General features: G+C 42.9%; 1 protein-coding gene across 1 annotated transcript in view; it reads left to right on the top strand.

Moving 5' to 3' along the window:
• TRPM1 (transient receptor potential cation channel subfamily M member 1) overlaps window positions 1–20,678 on the top strand; it is a 63,775-nt gene that overhangs the window by 14,276 nt on the left and 28,821 nt on the right. Inside the window, exons 10-16 of the mRNA XM_018065916.1 lie at window positions 3,490–3,663; window positions 3,832–3,966; window positions 4,814–4,864; window positions 8,672–8,812; window positions 9,879–9,908; window positions 14,328–14,620; window positions 16,439–16,667. Coding sequence (XP_017921405.1) covers window positions 3,490–3,663; window positions 3,832–3,966; window positions 4,814–4,864; window positions 8,672–8,812; window positions 9,879–9,908; window positions 14,328–14,620; window positions 16,439–16,667 — 1,053 coding nt within the window. The remainder of the gene's footprint in view (window positions 1–3,489; window positions 3,664–3,831; window positions 3,967–4,813; window positions 4,865–8,671; window positions 8,813–9,878; window positions 9,909–14,327; window positions 14,621–16,438; window positions 16,668–20,678) is intronic.

The following is a 20,678-nucleotide window of genomic DNA, read 5'->3' as shown; positions in this document are numbered from 1 at the left end:
AGAATCCCAGAGACAGAGGAGCCTGGTGGGCTACCATCTATGGGATTGCACAGAGTCAGACACAACAGAAGCGACTTAGCAGCAGCAGCAGCAGAAATTAGCAGAACATTGTAAATCAACTATACTTCAGTTTTTAAAAAAATTTTTCTTTTTTTTAAAAGCAGCTTCTTTGATAGGTTTTGTGTATTGGGACTTGGGGAAAATTTTTGTTTGCAGAATTAGGGCTCTGCTGCTTCAAAAGGGGGTTTGGAATATCTAGAGGGTTCATGTCAAACTTTAAAAACCTTATTTCTCAAAACAGGCCTGGCATGTACCTTCAAAATACATCTCATTTTCACAGTTATCTTTTATCCAATTAGTGTGAAGAATTTAAGCAATCAGTGTGTGCATGTGTGCTCAGTGGCTTCAGTCATGTCCAACTTTCTGCAACCCCATGGACTGTAACCCATCAGGCTCCTCTGTCCATGGAATTTTTTAGGCCAGAATACTGGAGTGGGTTGTCATTTCTTCCTCCAGGGGTAAGGAACCAGAGAAGTGTATTAAAGGAATAAGATACAAGTTTGGGGAGTGGTTTATGCGTGTTGCTTATTGAACTACACAAGTTAAAAGAACACTACCACACCTTACATATTTTAATTTCGTTTTGAATCTCCCGGTTTGTCTACTCTTGGTAAAGGATTTTCGAGCAAAGTGAACTGGTCCATGAGTGGTGATGAGGCAGAGAAGCTAAGAGCTCCAAGACAGGGCTGGCAGGAAGGGCAGTGTCATGAGCTCTGGAGACCGTCTACTCAGAAAGAGGAATCCCAGACCTTGGTTGGTTTTTCTCTTTGAAGGGCAGCTTTCTGAAGACACAGCTCTGAATCAGCCACACCGAGAGAGCCAGGCTTTCAGGATTACAGAAAGGCCCTGACCTGGGGAACACATCACACACACAGGGTGCCAGGCTGAAGTAATGGCCTGCACCCGCTTTCTTGTTATAGAAGCAATAAGCGGTTTCTAGAAAGTGTGGAAAATACAGGCAAGCAAAACGAAGGAAACAATCACTCGTGACCACCTCCCCCTAGAAAAATTCAGCAATACTGTCAATATTTTATAATTTCATTTTTCACTCTTATGTTGGCGTTAAATTCTCTCTGACTTCCATTTTCATGCTGCTTAGTGTTGTTTGCTTTCTGTTATTCAGTAAATGCATAAATATGGTTTGAAAAGCAGATTACAAATCAGAGCATGCCGTGAAAAGCAGAGCCCTCACGCCCACCTCCGAAAGCCCCTCAATTGTCCCCGTGTTCTGCTTTCCAAGGGAGCTGTAGCATTTTACATTCCTATGAGCAATGTAAGAGGGTTTCTTGGCATTGGCAGGTTTTAAAAGAATTTTAGCTTCTTTAATGATAAGTAGTAGTATCTCAATATGGTATATATTTATTTATGATCGAATATACTTTATATTCTCAATGAAGGAGGGACAAGCTTCAAACAAATTCCTAATGAAATTCTCATTTAAGACATACATATTTTTTTTCCTTTATTGTTTAAATTGAAGTATGGTTGATTTACAATGTTGTGTTGGTTTCATGTGTACAGCAAAGTGATTCAGTTGTACATTTGCATAGATCTGTATTTATTCTTCTTCAGATTCTTTTCCATTAATACTTATTTGTTGCTGTTTAGTCACTCAGTAACGTCTGACTATATGTGACCCCATGGGCCATAGCCCATCAGGCTCCTCTGTCCGTGAGATTTCCCAGGCAAGAATACTGGAGTGGGTTGCCATTTCCTTCTCCAGGGCATTTTCCTGCCCCAGCAACTGAACCCATATCTCCTGCATTGGCAGGCAGGTTCTTTACTGCTGAGCCACCAGGGAAGATTTAATGCATATTACAAGACATTGAATATAGTTCCCTGTGCTGTATATTAGGTCCTTGTTTATATTTTATTTTTAATTGAGATATAATTGACATATGACATATTAGTTTCAGGTATACAATATAACAATTCAATATTTGTATATATTATGAAATCACTACAATGTGTCTAATTACCATCTGTCACCACATACAGTTACAATTTTTTTTCTTGTGATGAGAACTCTTAAGATCTACTGTCTTCGCAACTTTCAAATACACAACACAGAATTATCAACTGTAGTCACCATGTTGTACATAACATCCCATGGCATTTATTTTATAACTGGGGGTTTGTACCTTTCGACAATCTTTATTCATTTCGCCCTCCTCCATCCTTCATACTAGGTCTTTATGTTAATTCTAAAAATGGAAAAACCAGCAGATTTTACTGTGATTCTGTACAGATTGTTCATAGCTGAGCCTAACATTGTAGCTGAACTCAAAGAGAAAGAAAGGTAGCCCTGGGTGAGTCACCGGGGCGGTACAAAGGAAACCACAACAAGCAGGAAGGCTTGTACAGTCCATCCATTGTTCAAATTATGCGATCTTTGAGTTTCCTTCAGATTTGGATCTTGCCTTATTTGAATAGATAGATGTTTGCTTTCCCTTGCATTTCTTTTTTTAAGAATAAGTTTATTTATGTGTGTATTGTTGAGTGTGTTGGGTCTTCTTTGCTGCACGTGGACTTTCTCTAGTTGTAGCGTGTGGGGGCTACTCTCTAGTTGTGGTGCACAGGCTTCTCACTACATTGGTTTCTCTTGTTGTGGAGGACGGGCTATGAGCACAGGCTCAGCAGTTGGGGCATGAGGGATCTTCCTGGACGAGGGATCAAACCTGTATCTCCTACATTGGCAGGCAGATTCTTTACCACAGAGCCACCTGGGAAGCCCCTCCCTTGCATTTCTAATTGATTCTCTCTTTCCTTCTTAGCATATTCCTTACATCATCAAGACTATCTATTCTTTTATTATTGTCCGTTGAGTGGAATTCCCTTTCTTACAGTATCTTTCAAAGGCCCTTGTTTCTCTGGAAACATGTGCCTGTCAGTTACACCCAGGAGACCTCAGCCCAGGCTTCTCTCCACACAAGCATCTGTGGTTTCACTTGTCATCTCCGGCCCCTCACAGCTGTTTTCTCTCGTTTCCATCACTTTCCACAGACACTTCTTTTTGGTGCCTTTGAATTTACCTCTCAGCACCCGTTCCTTTGGACAACAACACACATCAACTGAAACAGCCACTTAAAGTACATGAATGTACTTCAAGCATATAAGTAATAGAGGGTCGCGAGATCAGGGTCTTTGCCAGCAGACAACCTGGCCTGTGACAACTAAGTGTATATGTGTGCGTGTGTGCTCACAAGTATGTGTGCCTGTGTTGCCTGTGTGCATGTCTGTCTGTGTGCTCATGCTTGCACCTGTGTGTGTGTGCCTGTGTATCTGTGCACGCATGTGTGTGCTCCTGTGTATCTGGATGTGTGTGTGTGTGTGTGTGTGTGTGCACATGTGCATGCAGAGGGGAGGCACTGGTCCTGGGACAAGGGGAAGCTTTAATCCCTTTCCCAACCCTGCCTGCTTGAACTGCAGCCCCTGGGAAGCTTGGCGCCCCCGACAGATAGCAAGGCCACGGAGAAGGAGAAGAAGCCACCCACGGCGACCACCAAGGGGGGAAGAGGAAAAGGAAAAGGCAAGAAGAAAGGGAAGGTGAAGGAGGAGGTAGAGGAAGAAACTGACCCCCGGAAGCTTGAGCTGCTGAACTGGGTAGGTGGGACGGCTCTGGTCCCTTTCCTGGGCTCACAGGGACCCCTCGGAGCCAGTCACCCTCCTCGAGGGGAAGGTCCAGTTCTCGCTGCCTCCTCAGGTGCCCTGTGAACTTGCCCCTACCCAGCACCCCCCAGGTACTCAAGCCCCTCTCCTGGGCTCATGCAGGTGAATGCTCTGGAGCAGGCCATGCTGGACGCACTGGTCTTAGACCGTGTGGACTTTGTGAAGCTTCTGATTGAAAATGGAGTCAACATGCAACACTTTCTCACCATCCCGAGGCTGGAAGAGCTTTATAACACAGTGAGTGATCGCGAAGGAGGGAGAGTGGAGGGGAGCTGGCCCCACCAGAACACGGCTTTAGTGGAAGAGAGAGGGAAATGGCAACCCACTCGACTTGCCTGAAGAATCCCAAGGACAGAGGAGCATGGTGGGCTGCAGTCCTAGGGGCTACAAAGAATCGGACATGATGGAGTGTCTAAGCATGCATCATTTAAGGGCCAGTGTTCTCGCCTGACCAGTGGCTCGGCGAGGGTCCCATTCTCACCTACCTCTGCCAGGTTACCCAGCCCCCCACCCCATCTGTGCCATTAACTCAGGGACGGTGCATGAGGACAAGTTTCTTCAAAGGAAGAGTCCAGCTCCTAGAATCATTATCAGAGTGAAAAGTTCCCGGGGTGAGCAGTCATTTGTTCCTGGGGACTACCACTTTTTATGAGGCTTTGATAAAAATGGAAAACTGAGTTTGCACAACAAGGAGCTCCTGATATGAGAATCACAGTGTTTGGATAAAATCTTCTTGGCTTGTATTCTCACCATATGAATTTTGAGATGTACATTCCCTTCCCTGTTCTAAAATTTTAAGCCTTAGAGGTGGTCCTGAGCAGTTGCTTGTAAAACTTGGTGAACTTTTAAAACGATATGGTGCCCTGTGAGATTCTCTTTAAAATAATTTGACAAACGGTATTTAACATATTTTTGAACATGCAGGATACTTCTTACCCATGACCAGTCCTGTGTTGTAAAAGACATAGGCTGATAGTGGATGACATCCCAGCTTTCACAAATTCATTAATTCTATACAGTTGGATTTTGCTCTAAGAGTTGAAGAGAAAAACATATTTAATATGGCTGAATGCTTCTCTTTCAGAGACTGGGTCCACCCAATACACTTCATTTGCTGGTGAGGGATGTAAAAAAGGTCAGTCTTCTCTTTTTGTCTTTGCTTTTGTTTATATATATAATTTTTTTTGAATGAGCTATTTCAAGGTTTTATTTTTTTTTTAATTTAATTTTTGGCTGCATGCCATGCAGCATGTGGGGTCTAGTTCCCTGATGAGGGATTGAACCTGTGCCCTCTGCATCAGGAGTTTGGTGTCTTAACCCTTGGATCAGCAGGCAAGTCCCAGTCTGCTGTTCTCTAGTCCTTTACCTGTTGACTTCTTTCAATAAGACATTTTCTAAAGCAATTTTTAAATTTCCAAATGTGGTATCATTTTATTGGAGGCATAAGAAATCATGAATTCTTCTCTCCATAAAAAGAGTTTACTTTTTTCCAATGTCATCTTCTTCAAGAGTGGTGTTCATCCCACACACAATCGGCTTGCAGTAAGTGACCGTTTGGTGGTAGGTTGTTCCCAGCCAGGGGTGGAAGTGGGGGAGGACAGCAAGTTCCTTTCTGCTGCCCAGGGCCCTCGTGCTCTACAAGTTTCAGATTTGCCCTCTCTCCTTCCCTGTGCCTCTTTCCAGAAGTCCTAGCAGGACAGGCCTCATGTCATTCTGCATGTCCCACGCAACAGTTCTTCCCGGCCCTGTTTCCTCATTAGACAGTGATAGCCACCTCCACTTCACAGCCCCATCACCCTTTCCAGCACTACCGCTCCTTATAGTCTTATAGGATTCCGTCTACTCCCTGTTCTGTCGTGGAGTTTCTGGGGTCCTGTTGGCCACCACAGGCTGGAGGATCAGACCAGGTTAACAGACGATGATTCATGAGGCCAGAATGCAGCCCTGACATGCAGAGTACAGGATGGGTGTTTGTGTTCTGAGCAGGAGGGAACAACTCAAACGGGAGAAAAGGGCCTTCAGTCAGAGTCCCAGAAAGACTGTTCAGACTTCAAACAGATATCTGATTCTACTGATGTGAGAATGTGGCTTTTACTACAAATGTTACCAACCTGGCTTCTTGACCTTCCCCAATCAATAGAGATTGACTAGAGGCCAGACAAGGAATTCAGGTGAGGCTTTATTGGGGTTCTTGCTGCAGCAATGGGGAGTGAGAACAAACAACAGTTTCCCTTGCTTGCTCCCTGAGGAAGGGCAAGCTGATTCCTTAGGCAGTGGAGTGATAGTAGGTGTGTGTCCAGGGTCGGGCTGGAAGGGTGACTTAGGTAGTTTGTTCACCTCTTCCGTTCAGTTCAGTTCAGTCGCTCAGTCGTGTCCGACTCTTTGCAACCCCATGAATCGCGGCACACCAGGCCTCCCTGTCCATCACCCTCTCCTGGAGTTCACTTAGACTCACATTCATCGAGTTGGTGATGCCATTCAGCCATCTCATCCTCTGTCGTCCTCTTTTCCTGCTGCCCCCAATCCCTCCCAGCATCAGAGTCTTTTCCAATGAGTCAGCTCTTCACATGAGGTGGCCAAAGTACTGGAGTTTCAGCTTTAGCATCATTCTTTCCAAAGAACACCCAGGGCTGATCTCCTTTAGAATGGACTGGTTGGATCTCCTTGCAGTCCAAGGGACTCTCAAGAGTCTTCTCCAACATCACAGTTCAAAAGCATCAATTCTTTGGCGCTCAGCTTTCTTCACAGTCCAACTCTCACATCCATACATGACCACTGGAAAAACCATGGTGCTATAGGAAGGGGGCAGTACCCTGCTTTTGCCCCAGGCTTCTCAAAAGAGGCAGTTGCAATGTTTGGTCTCCCTGTATCTTTTGGGTCCAGAATTTGCCCCAACTGCACATGTATGCAATTATTTTTAGTCCCATACAGTTCCTTTGTATTTTGTTGTTCAAGGAGAGATGTGTCCAGGTGCAAGCATTGCAGTGAAGGGTCCCCAGTCCCAGCCTATCTCACAAATGCTCATTGGATCAGAGCAGAATCATTGGGTCTGGGAACCAAGAGGGACCAGGGACTGCCCTGCCCTTGTTTCCCACTTTCCCAGATTTCTCAATTAAGGAAGCACTGAGAGTCAAAAGCCACTGCTACTCAAGTGTAGACCCAACCAACCAGGTCTCACCTAAGTGGCTTCGATCATTCTCCTCCCGCCCTCCCTAGACACAGGATGCCCTCACTTGAAAGCCAAAGCCTCCTACATCTCATGAAGTTGAGGCTCCATCTAAGACACCTGCATCCACTGGGCCCGTCACATGCCCACCATATGGGGTCCACCACACTCTCATGTGTTCTGTCCTGGGGCCAAGAATGATCACATCTGCGGTACTCTCTGCCCTCGGTTGCAGCAGCCCCTGCTCTGCCTCAGTGTCACCCTCCCCAGGAAGCCCTTTCTCACCTGCCCACCCAGGCAGAGTTGGGGTCTGAACATGCTGCTGTGTCGAGATTTGGGTGGCTTGACCCTTAATCCCCTCCCCTGCCACAAACAACAACCTCACCGAGGCAGAGATGTATCTTGTCCCCTCATGCGAAATCCCTGACTTGATCAAGGATCACGATGAGGGCTGAACAAACTTGCAAAGCCTGAGTGAAGGATGAGGTCCCTGTGCACAAGGAGGACATTCAAAAAGTGTAGTCTCCGTGAGTGGAGAAGGAAATGGCAACCACTCCAGTATTCTTGCCTGGAGAATCCTATGGACAGAGAAGCCTGGTGGGCTACAGTCCATGGAGTCACAAAGAGTCAAACATGACTAGTGACTAAATAACAACAGAGTCTCCATGGGATGGACCCCAGGTTTCCGCCATCATTTCAGCTGCAGAAAGTTAACTAAGCCAGAAATAGCACATAGTATAGCATCCTTATAACGGATGGGTCGGCTCTGCCTCCTGGATCAGCCAGCTACCCAGGGGCATGAGTGACTGGCTTACAGGTGCATGGATGCCCTCAGTCCCTCTCCCTTCTGCCCACACCCTGCCTTCATCTTAACACAGCCTCATCCATTCTGCAGCAGAACTCTGCCCCTTCACCAACTCCCAGCCACTTCATGGAGTTTGTGTTCTTACTGAAACCTTCAGGGTCCCTCAGAAAATCCTGGGGCACCATGTGGAGATTTCTCCAGAAAGGTCCCAGTCCCAGGAGTGTCCCGTCCTCCCCCTACCTTCCACAGAGTCCTCCTGCCCATCATGCGCTCACTCCCACCTTCTGTAGAAAATCTGGACACCAGCCCCTGAAGATACCTTCTCCCCTGCAAGCAGCTGTCAAAGCACCTTCTCAACAGGGCAAATCTGCTCACATCAAGGAAGGCTTGTACCAGCTACACCATCTGTTCTCAATGATTTTTTCCCTTAATCAATTTTTTGTTGAAGTATAGTTGATTTACAATGTTGTGTTATTTTCTGCTGTACAGCAGACTGATGCAGTTATACATACATATACATTCTTTATATGTATATATATTCTTTATTTTATTTTTTGGCCTCACTCTGTTGCATGTGGGACCTCAGTTTCCAGATCAGGGAATAAACTGGTGCCTCCTGCAGTAGAAGGCAGAGTCTCAACCTCTGGACCACTGGGAAGGTCCCTCTTTCCTTTATGTTTAAATGCACATTACTGATCATTCTGTCCAAGCCCACAGACGAGCCCAGACCTCTCCCCTATAGCCCTGCGGGTTTCTAACTCATCTCATGGGAAAGTTTAACCCATTTTCTGGAACACGGTTCACCCTCTTATCTCCCTCCATCCTGTGGTAACAGAAGATTGTTCAATGCCCCATTGCTTCTGTTAACACCCACATCACCAGCAGGGATGGCCACGATGCCAAGGTGTGTGATGCAGTCCAGGCTGCAGGAGCTTCTCGCAGGGCCTGATACATGGCTCCTTTCCTTACAGGGCAACCTTCCTCCTGACTACCACATCAGCCTCATAGACATTGGGCTTGTACTGGAGTACCTCATGGGTGGTGCCTACCGCTGCAACTACACGCGCAAGAGCTTCCGGACCCTCTACAACAACCTGTTTGGACCCAAGAGGGTAGAGCTCAGCAGACACGCAGTCTTCTGTGGTTCCCAGGGCCACACATGGTTCTTTGCTCACCTCCACAGTAACTCAGCCTATTCAAAGCCAAGCTCCCACACATCCCATCCCCCCACACATCTTCCAATCCTCCTGCAGTGGCTCTCGGTGTGAAGCATCCTTTCTTCCCTCCACACATTGGGCCCACAGCCCAGCACTTGCACCTGCCCCTTCCTTTGTCCATGACTGTCTTCCTCCTGGGCTCCTTTGTCTCTGTTTTCTTCCATGCATCCTACCACTCGAGCCACCCTGATCCTCCAAAATGAGGAACCTGTTGGGGCATTCCTTGCTCACAAACTCCCAAGGCTCCCCAGTGCCTGAGGAATCACTGTCAAGCTCATGATCAAAGCGTCTAAGGCTCTCCCTCATTATCCACACCCTGTTGTGGGTGACCATGTACCACTTTCAGAACAAACTCTACTAATGTGTCAGCCGCATCCCCCACTTCAAAACCCCATGTGTATCCCATGCCCAGCTCATGTGTGAGACCTCCCATGAAGCCCTCCTCTCGCCCTACTCAGAGCCCCATAGTTCTGTGTCTGCGTTTCTGTGAGTGAACTTCTCTGTTCTCCCTGGGGTGGGGGTCCCATGTCTGCATGTCTCTCTCCTCACTTGACCTGCGCTGACAGAAGCAGAGGAAAGGAAAATAGATTTTAATAGATAAAAGAGTACTTTATATCATTAACTGTGAAGGACAAATGCTTTCCTTAGGTTTGTCCTTCATTGTTAATTATACAAAGTACTTTAAAAATTTTATTTTCAATTGGAGGATAATTACTTTATAATATTGTGTTGTACAGTATTAATTGCTTTACAATATTACAATACAATGTTTCTGCCATATATCAACATGAATCCACCATAGGTATATGTATATGTTCCCTCCCTCTTGAACCTCCCTACCCCAAGTACTTTTTAATCTATTATCAATCTACTAGCGATATCAATAATGTATAACTCATAGTATTGTAACTTCAGTTATCTGATTCCATTGAATTTTTTTCCCTCCCTTTTCATTATGCAGCCGAAAGCTCTCAAACTTCTGGGAATGGAAGTAAGTAGGACTTGTTTCCAGTGGTTTCATGGTATCATGGAGCCTCTTCATTTTGTATTTAACATAAAATTGATTGAATTTGTTTTCCATGAATAAATCCACTTCACCACACACCAAGATTTACTTGGATGATTTAGTCAGATTATATTCAAAGGTCATAGATATTTTTTTAAAAGGTAAAAGCCACCCAACTGACTTTTATTAAAATCAAGAACAAATCAAGCTCACCCATTATTGTTGGCATCATTATCCCCTCTGGTTTTTAAAAGTGTTCTGGAAATTTTACCACATGGAAACATAAATAAGGGAAGAATATATAGAAGGAGGAGGAAATTATTATTGGCAGAAAAATATTTTGTATCTAGAAAGCCCAGGAAAATCAACAAAGTTTCCTCATAATGGGACAAAAATATCCAGAAATAACCTAACAAGTGAACTTAAGAACAAATCACTAGACATGAAAATACATAAACGAGTAGAAGAAGTACCACAACACAACATTAAGACTGAGTATTGTAAAGATTCTTCTCAAATAAATTCATGAGTTAAGTAGCATTCCAATTTCTGTATGGATTCAGGGTAGGAGGTTTTGTTTCTTGTTCACAGTTGACACCGACTTTCAGCATAACTAGAAGGGTTATGAAAGTCAGTGTTGCATAATCCCTTAGTCCCTCAGGTTGGTTGTATCATGTTTATCTGCTGAGTGAAGCCTTGGTGGAACTCTCCTATATAATAGCCTGTCCAGTGTTATTGTTAGAGGCCCATTTTTTCACCACTGTGGTAATAACGTTTATAATAGGAGTTCATCGAAGCTTTCTATTTTCTGGAGTCAGCTTTGGTCAGTTATATTTTCATAGAAAACAATTTACTTTATCTAGACTTTCAGGTTCACTGGTGTAAATCTTTGTTGTTGTTTAGTCTCTCAGTTGTGTCCTACTCTTTGTGATCCCATGGATTGTAGCCTGCCAGGCTCCTCTGTCCATGAGATTTCCCGGACAAGAATACTGGAGTGGGTTGCCATTTTCTTCTCCAGGGGATCTTCCTGACCCAGGGGTTGAAACCATGTCTCCTGCATTGGCAGGGCGATTCTTTACCACTGAGCCACCTGGGAAGCCCCATAAACCTTTACCAAGTATTTTAATTTTTTTTAATCTACTCAGTGTCTTTAGTTGTGTGCCATTTCTTGTTCCAGTTTTTTTTTTTCATATCTTCTCCCTTTCTTCTTAACCATACCTGTCTTTGGATTTCATTGGTATTTTTGTTTAACCCAGCAACTTTCTTTTTTCTATTTTATTAATAAATTTTAATTTGTATTCATTCCTTCCATATACTTTGTATGGAGTTATTGTGTTATTTTTATTGACTCAATTTGAAAGTGTTTGCCCATTTTCAATCTTCTTTGTATTTCAATAAATTCATGAAGAGTATACATTTTTCTCTGAGCATTGTTTTTCATGGTATCCTACAGGTTTCAGTAAGTAGAACTTTTATTGATATTCATTTCTAAACAGTTTATAATTCCCTCCTTAATCCAAGAGTTATTTATAAGCATATTTTAAGTTGCCTAGATACAGACTTTTGTTATTGTGGTTATCTTAGTCTCATTGATCTCTAGTATTACTCTTTGGGTGTAGACTGTATGATTTTCAATATCTAGAACTTGTTGAGATTGAAAATCTCAAAAGAATTGAGGAATAATGCCAGGTGGAATTTTGTTAATGATCTACGTGTGTTGAAACAAATGTATTTTCTCAGTTTGTTGGGCACAATTATATACTTCTCTGCAGGAGACCTGGGCTTGATCCCTGGGTTGGGAAGATCCCCTGGAGAAGGGAAAGGCTGCCCAGAGTTCCCTGGACTATATAGTCCATGGGATCACAAAGAGTTGGACAGGACTGAGCAACTTTCGCTTTCAGCATGCTGTCAGATCAAACTTAGTAATTTTATTATTCAATTTGCTTCTATATGTACTAGTTTTTTCCAATTAATTTCTGACTGAGGCATGTTTAGAGGCTCTTACTGTGATTTGTGATTGTGGATGGATTCATTTCTTAACTTCCAGTTCATATCTTTTGTTATTTTATTGGGTTGCTTCTCTTTTACTTGTTGCTTTGTGTCTGTTCATGCATTTTAGGGAAATGAACCCTTTGTTGGTTATTTTCTGTCTATAGCAATATTAAAATTAGTTTATGAGAAGTTGCATATAATTAATATTTTAGTAACATACTATGGAAAGGTAGGATTAAAGGGGTTTCTGTTTGGGCCTTCCCTGGCAGACTCCATTGGTTAGGACTGCGCTTCCACTGCAGGGATCATAGGTTTGTTCCCTGGTCAGGGAACTAAGGTCCTCCATGTTTTGTAGTGTAGCAAAAAAAAAAAAAGCTTTCTGTTTTACAATAGTTCATTAGTCCTTAGTGGATTTTTATTTGACTTGATATAATCTTGAAAATAAAGCTATATTTCTTTTTTAATTTCAATATTCCCTAAATGACTGAAACTGCAGTCTTACTGGGACAAATTAGAACAAAAACATTTAAATTCAAGGCAAGATATGATACTTTCAATAAAAACATCAGAACACCTCATAATGAACTTATAAAACTTGGTTTAGTCATGACTCAGGCTCCACCCCCTTTCCCGCCCCATGCCCAGCTTCTCCATTCATGTGAACATGGGCAAATTATTCAGCCTTTAAGCCACAACTTCCTCATCTGACTGACTAGAAGACATTAACAACCTCTCAGGATCAGTGTGAGAATAAAAGAAGGTCACTGATGAGAAAGCTATTTGCAAAAGAGCAGAGATCCATTTTTGTTATCCTACTGGGTACCGGATCCTCAGCCTGGAATAGTCTGTTCAGTTCAGTTCAGTCACTCAGTCGTGTCCAACTCTTTGCGACCCCATGGACTGCAGCACACCAGGCTTCCCTGTCCATCACCAACTCCTGGAGGTTACTCAAACTCATGTCCATCAAGTCAGTGATGCCATCCAACCATTTCATTCTCGGTCGTTTTCTTCTCCTCCTGCCCTCGATCTTTTCCATCAGGGTCTTTTCAAATGAGTCAGTTCTTTGCATCAGGTGGCCAAAGTATTGGAGTTTCAGCTTCAGCATCAGTCTTTCCAATGAATATTCAGGACTGATTTCCTTTAAGATTAACTGGTTGGATCTCCTTGCAGTCCAAGGGACTCCCAAGAGTCTTCAACACCACAGTTCAAAATCAATTCTTACGCGCTCAGCTTTCTTTATAGTTCAACTCTCACATCCACACATGACTACTGGAAAAACCATAGCTTTGACTAGATGAACTTTTGTTGGCAAACAAATGTCTCTGCTTTTTAATAGGCTGTCTAGGTTGGTCATAGCTTTTCTTCCAAGGAGTAAGCGTCTTTTAATTTCATGGATGCAGTCACCATCGGCAGTGATTTTGGAGCCCCAAAATAAAGTCTGTCACTGTTTCCATTGTTTCCCCATCTATTTGCCATGAAGTGATGGGACCAGATGCCATGATCTTAGTTTTCTGAATGATTCCATGCCACATGCATGTTTCACCACCAGTTTTCCCAGTCATGAATGCCTTCCTTTAGGATCCTGCTCTATTATTAGAATGACCCCTCATAATCCCTTGGAAGTGGAAAGCATTGGCCTTCCATTTATAACACATCCATGAGAAGACAAATCTCATTCAAAATAGAACCCCTGCCTCCTTAAACTATTGGTAGATGTGTGTGCATGCTCAGTCATGTCTGATTCTTTGAGATCACATGGACTGTAGGCCTTCAGGCTCCTCTGTCCATGGGATTCTCCAGCCAAGAATACTGGAGTGAGCTGCCATCTCCTCCTCCAGGGGATCTTCCCAATCCAAAGATCAAACCCCTGTCTCCTGCATCTCCTGCATTGGCAGGTGGATTCTTTACCGCTGAGCCACCTGGGAAGCCCAAACCACTGGTAGAAAACCAAGATATTTTTCTCCACCTCCTTCTACATTTTTCCTATTTATCTCTGGTTCAGAGTGTTGGTATTTAAAGACATCCCTCAGGAAATGAGTTTTGGGCTTTATCTCTCCCACAGGATGATTTGGATTGAAGTGTTTTTTTTGTTTTCAGTTTTGCAGCTTCTCTTCAATTTTTAGAGGCTTCTGGAAAAAACAAACAAACAAACAAACAAACCTGCCAACCCAGGAATATAAACTTCAAACAGTAGTATGCCTTTTCAGCTCATTTGATTTTCAATGGTTTACTTCCCATAATAAACATGTGCACCTTTTCAAAAGAATTCATAAGATGGGTGGACACACAGATGTACTTAAGAAGTCTCTCTGTTCCCGCAGACAGCGAGGTTTCCCTTCTTCCAGTTGGTCCTGAAACCCTTTACTGCATGTTTATGGCAGAACCACGGTAAGGGTGTTTCTCTCCCCTCAGGATGACGAGCCGCCAGCCAAAGGGAAGAAAAAGAAGAAAAAGAAAAAGGAGGAGGAGTTGGACATTGATGTGGACGACCCGGCCGTGAGTCGATTCCAGTACCCCTTCCACGAGCTGATGGTGTGGGCTGTGCTGATGAAGCGCCAAAAGATGGCAGTCTTCCTCTGGCAGCGGGGGGAGGAGAGCATGGCCAAGGCCCTGGTGGCATGCAAGCTCTACAAGTCCATGGCCCACGAGTCCTCCGAGAGTGAGCTGGTGGACGACATCTCCCAGGACCTGGACAACAACTCAAAGTGAGTGTCTGGAGGGAACGTAGAGCTCAGGGAGACCTGGTTGTTCTGAGAACCACTCCTTTTCCAGGAAGGGTGGCAAATACTTAAGAATCATCACATTTAAAGCTTGTTCATCGAATGCTTTGTCCATTGTGTCAATGTTTTTCCTCTGTCTTTCTGAGGCGTTTCTGGACCGTCATTGTTTTTGTTGACTGTCTTCTTGTGCAAGCTATGGAAATGCAATTTTTCATTAATTAATTTTTATGTGAGTATAGTTGCTTCCGGAGAAGGCAATGACACCCCACTCCAGTACCCATGCCTGGAAAATCCCATGGACGGAGGAGCCTGGTAGGCTGCAGTCCATGGGATCACTAAGAGTCGGGCACGACTGAGCGGCTTCATTTTCGCCTTTCACTTTCATGCATTGGAGAAGGAAATGGCAACCCACTCCAGTATTCTTGCCTGGAGAATCCCAGAGACAGAGGAGCCTAGTGGGCTGCTGTCTATGGGGTCACACAGAGTCGGACATGACTGAAGCGACTTAGCAGCAGCAGCAGCAGCAGCATAGTTGCTTCACAATGTTGTGTTACTTTCTGCTGTATAACAAAGAGAATCAGTTACACTTATACGTGTATCCCCTCCTTTGTGGATTTACTTCCCATTCACATCACCATAGAGCACTGAGCAGAGTTCCCTGTGCTGTACAATAGGCTCTCATTAGTTATCTATTTTATGCCTAGTTGTGTATATATGTCAATCCCAATCTCCTGATTCATCTCACCCTCCCTTCCTCCTTGGCATCCATACATTTTTTCTCTATGTCTGTGTCTCTATTTCTGCTTTGTAAATAAGATCAACCATACCATTTTTCTAGGTTCCACATACATACATTATTACCTGATATTTGTGGAAAAACAATTTTAGACAGTATATCTTTATTGAAATATAGCTGATTTACAATGTGTTAATTTCTGCTGTACAACAGTGTATACACATATATATGATTCTTTTTTATATTCTTTTCTATTATACTTTATCATTGGATACTGAATATAGTTCCCTGTGCTATACAGTAGGACCTTGTTATTTATCTACCCTGTATAAAAAAGCTTATGTTTGCCAACCTCAACTACCCACCCCCTCCCTTCCTCAGTTCCAGTTGGTAATCACTGCTGTGTTCTCTATGTCCTTGATTCTTTTTCTGGGAAACACAATTTAAATGCAAAGACAACAAAACTGATTTTCATAAGGAAACACACATTCAGAGGAGTACAGCCTTAGTGAACCTATGCCCTTGCACTTGATCTTCCCCAGGACCTCTTAGGTAGGACAGGATGGCTACAGGGGGCTGGAGCTAGGTATTTCCCTACCCTCAGCTCAGTTAGGCTCTGATAAAACACCAATGGGTTGAACTCTGGTTAACTAGTTTTCCCCAGGGCAGGCTTTGTTAGGAAGAACAGAGTGCTCTGGGCATAGTTCAGAATGGACCCTCCCCAGGCTGGCAGGATGAGGGGATTCTCCTCCCATCTTCCCTGTGAGAACTCGGTGGGGCACCTGGAGGTAAAACTAATGAAAGCGTGGACACACTTCTTTCTCTAAGGCAAGGCTCCCCAGACTTATTAATCTGCTGACTTGTCCTCAAGGGGCCTCTGGAAGTCAGCCTTCAACATGGCTGAGCACGGACCCTTGCCCCTGGCTGTCCTGGGAGCTCCCTGCTGGGAGAGGACAGGGAGTCAAGGACTCTGTGTCCTGTGGCTCCGTGATGTCCCCATGGACACGGCTCTCTAACAAAGTGTGTGGCTGTCACTGCCTCACCCGCTCCCATCTGTGTCTTGGCAGAGACTTTGGCCAGCTGGCTGTGGAGCTCCTGGACCAGTCCTACAAGCACGATGAGCAGATTGCCATGAAACTACTGACGTACGAGCTGAAAAACTGGAGCAATTCAACCTGCCTCAAACTGGCTGTGGCAGCCAAACACCGGGACTTCATTGCCCACACCTGCAGCCAGATGCTGCTGACGGACATGTGGATGGGGAGGCTGCGGATGAGGAAGAACCCTGGCCTGAAGGTACCTGTGACGTGGCTATGTAGTGTCAAGTGACACCTGTGGGCTCTGACTCTCTGCTCGGCTGAGCTAATCGCTTTCTGTGGATTATTTCATCCATGACTCTGAACAACCCCGGGAGGGAGACCCTGTGGCAATCCTTGCCTTACAGATGGAGAACCTGAACCTTTGAGATGAAGGGATTCGCCTAGGATCCCAGCTGTAAGGTGAAGGGCAGCACCTGAACACGGGTGGTCTAACACCAGAGCCCAACCTGCAGCAAGACTAGCTTGTGGGCATGGAGTCCACTCTAACGAGTTGTGCACCCCTGACCATCCACCCACCACTAAGGCAGGTACCTGAGCTCTGTGTCTATAGATTGCCTTATGACTCTGAAAGTACTTGCTATCATTTTATTATTAATTTTCATTGAAATATAGTTGATTTACAATGTTGTGTTTCAGGTATACAGCGAGTTGAATCAGTTATATATATACATATATATATATTCCTTTTTTACATCCTCTTCCATTATAGGTTTTTGAACATAGTTCCCTGTGCTATACAGTAGGTGCTTGTTGATTATCTATTTTATACATAATATTATGTAATATTACATAAAATTATTATGTAATAATAGTTTTAATATTATATTAAAAGTATTTTAATATAATAATTTGTATCTGTTAATCCCAAACTCCTAATTTATCCCTCCTTGCTTTGGCTTTATTAAATATGTTTGTTTTCTATGTCTGTCAGTCTATTTCTGTTTTGTAAATAAGTTCATTTGTATTCTTTTTCTAGATTCTACATGTGAGTGACCTTGTATGATATCTGTCTGACTAACTTCACTAAGTATGATAATCCCTGTCGTTGTTGTTTAGTGGCTCATTTGCATCTGACTCTTTGTGACCCCATGGGCTGTAGCTCACCAGGTTTCTCTGTCCATAGGATTTCCCAGGCAAGAATACTGGAGTAGGTTGCCATTTCCTTCACCATTGGATTTTCCCAGCTCATGGATAGAACCCACGTTTCCTGTGTTGCAGGCAGATTATTTACTGATGAGACACCAGAGCAGCCCATGTAATCTCTAGGTTCATTCATGTTGCTGTAAATGGCATTATTTCATTCTTTTTTATGGCTGAATAGTATTCCATTGTATATATGTACTACATCTTCTTTATCCATTTTTTTGTTGATGAATATTTATGTTGCTTCCATGTCCTGGCTATTGTTAATAGCGCTGCAATGAACAAACATTGGGGTGCATGTATCTTTTTGAATTATAGTTTTGTTCAGATATATGGTCAGGACTGGGCCTACTGAATCATTTGGCAACTCTATTTTTAGTTTATTGAAGAACCTTTATACTGAACATATCTACGAACCAGAAACAGATTCACAGACATAGAGAACAAACTTGCGGTTGCCAAGGGGGATGGGTTGGTGGGTGAGGGAAGGATTGGGAGTTTGGAATTAGCAGATGCAATCTAGCTTATATAGTATGTCTAAGCAACAAGGTCCCACTGTATAGCTCAGGGAACTATATTCAATATTCTGTAATAAATCATGATGGAAAAGAATATATGTATAACAGTCAATTTGCTGTACAGCAGAAATTAAACACAATATTAATTAATTAATTAATTAATCAACTATACTTCAATAAAATTAAAAAAAAAAAAAACAACCAAGGTCTGGTCCAGCCTCAGCATGCAGCTGCCAAGTGGCAGAAAATAAGAAAGCCAGAGGAGCACCCCCAAGTCCACTCTGTGATCAAGTCTACAGGTCCATATGTTCCAGCTCTTCAACCCATAAACAAACAGGGTACATGTGTACTAAAAGTTCACCAGGACTTCCCTGGTGGTCCAGGGGTTAAGACTTTAGGCTCCCAATGCAGGGGGCACTGGTTCGATCCCCAGTTGGGATCTAAGATCCCACATGCTACCTGGCACAGCTAAAAAAAAAAAAGTAGTTGAATATATATACTAAAAAGTAATTTTTAAACATGCCAGGATTTAAAGAGTGAGATTAAACTGTATTGTCTTCAGCAGCACTGTCCAACAGAAATAAATTACATATGTGCTTTAAACTTTAAATATTCCCATTACAAAAAGATTTTTAATAGCTATGAAAAGTTTTTCAAGTACATTGTAAAAAGTAAGAAAGAAACAGTTGAAGTTAACTTTTAAAACTTATTTGTTTATTTGGCAGCACTGGATCTTAGTTCAGCATGTAGGATCTTCAGTCTTCATTGAGGCATGTGGGACCTTTTAGTTGCAGCATATGGAATCTAGTTCCCTGACCAGGAGACAACATGAGCCTCCTGCATTGGGAGCTCGGAGTCTTAGCCACTGGACCACCTGGGAAGTCCTGAAGTTAATTTTAATAATATATTGATTTAAACAAGTAGGTACAAAACGTTTCCAAAAGGAAAAATATCATTAATGAGATAGTCTATATTCTTTCTTTGTACTAAGTTTTTGAGATTTGGCGGGTGTTTTGCAATCTCTTCCTTTTCTTCTTTTAACCTAATGCTTTTTTGTGATACAATGTCTATCCATAGGTATAAATATTTGTAAGCATCAAATTTCCTTCAAAGCATTTTTAATTTGCAATATAAATATACAATTATTATAAAGCCAGGATTTTTTTTTTAATTTAATTCTTTGACTTGTTCATATCATATGAACATATGAAAAAATTAAAACTGTTTATGGGACTTCCCTGGCAGTCCAGTGGTTAAGACTTCACCTTTCAAGTGTGGGTTCAATCCCTGGTTTCATCCCTGGTTAAAGAGCTAAGATTCCACATGCCTCTGGGCCCAAAAATCAAAACATAATATAGAAGCAACATTGTAACACATTCAATAAAGACTTTGAAAATAGTGCACATGAAAAAAATAAAAATAAAACTGTTTAAAAGTGTGACAGTTCTCTCTGCTAACTCCTGTTCCCCATGTGACCTATTCCACCCAGTGGCAACTACTGATATTTGTTTCTTGTATATATTTCCATATGTAAAGCGAATGTGAATACTCTCTTTTCTTTTCCTGGTGAATTAAATATACTTACTGTTTTTCTTTTTCACAAAGGTTGACATAGTCATTGTTATGTACATTTTTTCCACTTCTCTGGGAACTCTTTCTGTATTACGACATAGAACATTCCTTCATTCTTACCTGCTTCCCCTGTTTTCCTTTACACCAGACTGTCACAGCTCAGGCCAGTCCCCAGTGCAAGTCACTCACCCCTGGGGGTGCTATACTCATGGCCACCAAGGCTGCTCTTGGACACACATTGTGCCTCACATGTCTGCTAGGTGAACATCCAGAAGGGGAGCTGTTGGCCCCATGGGGATATGGACTTTTGATCTTGATAGCCTTTCCTTCTGTGGAAGTATACCCCCTGCCATTGTGCAGAGAGTTTTCCCACAATCCCACCAATATGGTGTGTGAGCACACACTGGAATTTTTACAATCTAATGGTAAAAAATGAAATCTTTGCATAGTTTCTTTGAATGTCTTTCCCCCACCCCACCCCCACCTTTTTAAAGATGCTATCAGTTTCTTTATTGTTGTTTTATTTTTGGCCACACTGCACATGGGATCTTAGTTCCCTGACCAGGGATCAAACCACTGGACTACCTGAAAGTCTCTGAATATCTCTTGTGAGTGAAAATGAACCCATTTGCTGTAAATACAAATGTCCCTAAGTTCACTGCTTTTCCCATTTTTTTGATGAGTTGTTAGAAGTTTCCTTCTTGAAGTCTAGAAGATCTTTCCTAATTAGAAAGATTTGTCCTTTGCCTGTGTCAAGAGCTGCAAGTATATTTTCCCATGAGTTGTTTTTTTTTTTTACTGTGGTTGTGATATGTGTTTTTGCTGTGCAGAAGTTTGTGATTTAAGTATGAAATCTATTGATCTTTGCTTTGATTGTGTCTTGATTTGGGAGCATCATTAGAAAGGCTTTCTCCTCCATTTATGAAAGAATTCTCATGTGATGATTCTTTGTTGTTTAATTGTCTCTCTATGCA

Source organism: Capra hircus, chromosome 21 (genome assembly GCF_001704415.2).
Source record: "Capra hircus breed San Clemente chromosome 21, ASM170441v1, whole genome shotgun sequence".
NCBI lineage: Eukaryota > Metazoa > Chordata > Mammalia > Artiodactyla > Bovidae > Capra > Capra hircus.
The sequence above is the reverse complement of the archived record's forward strand: the minus strand, read 5'-3'. Positions and strand labels throughout refer to the sequence as shown.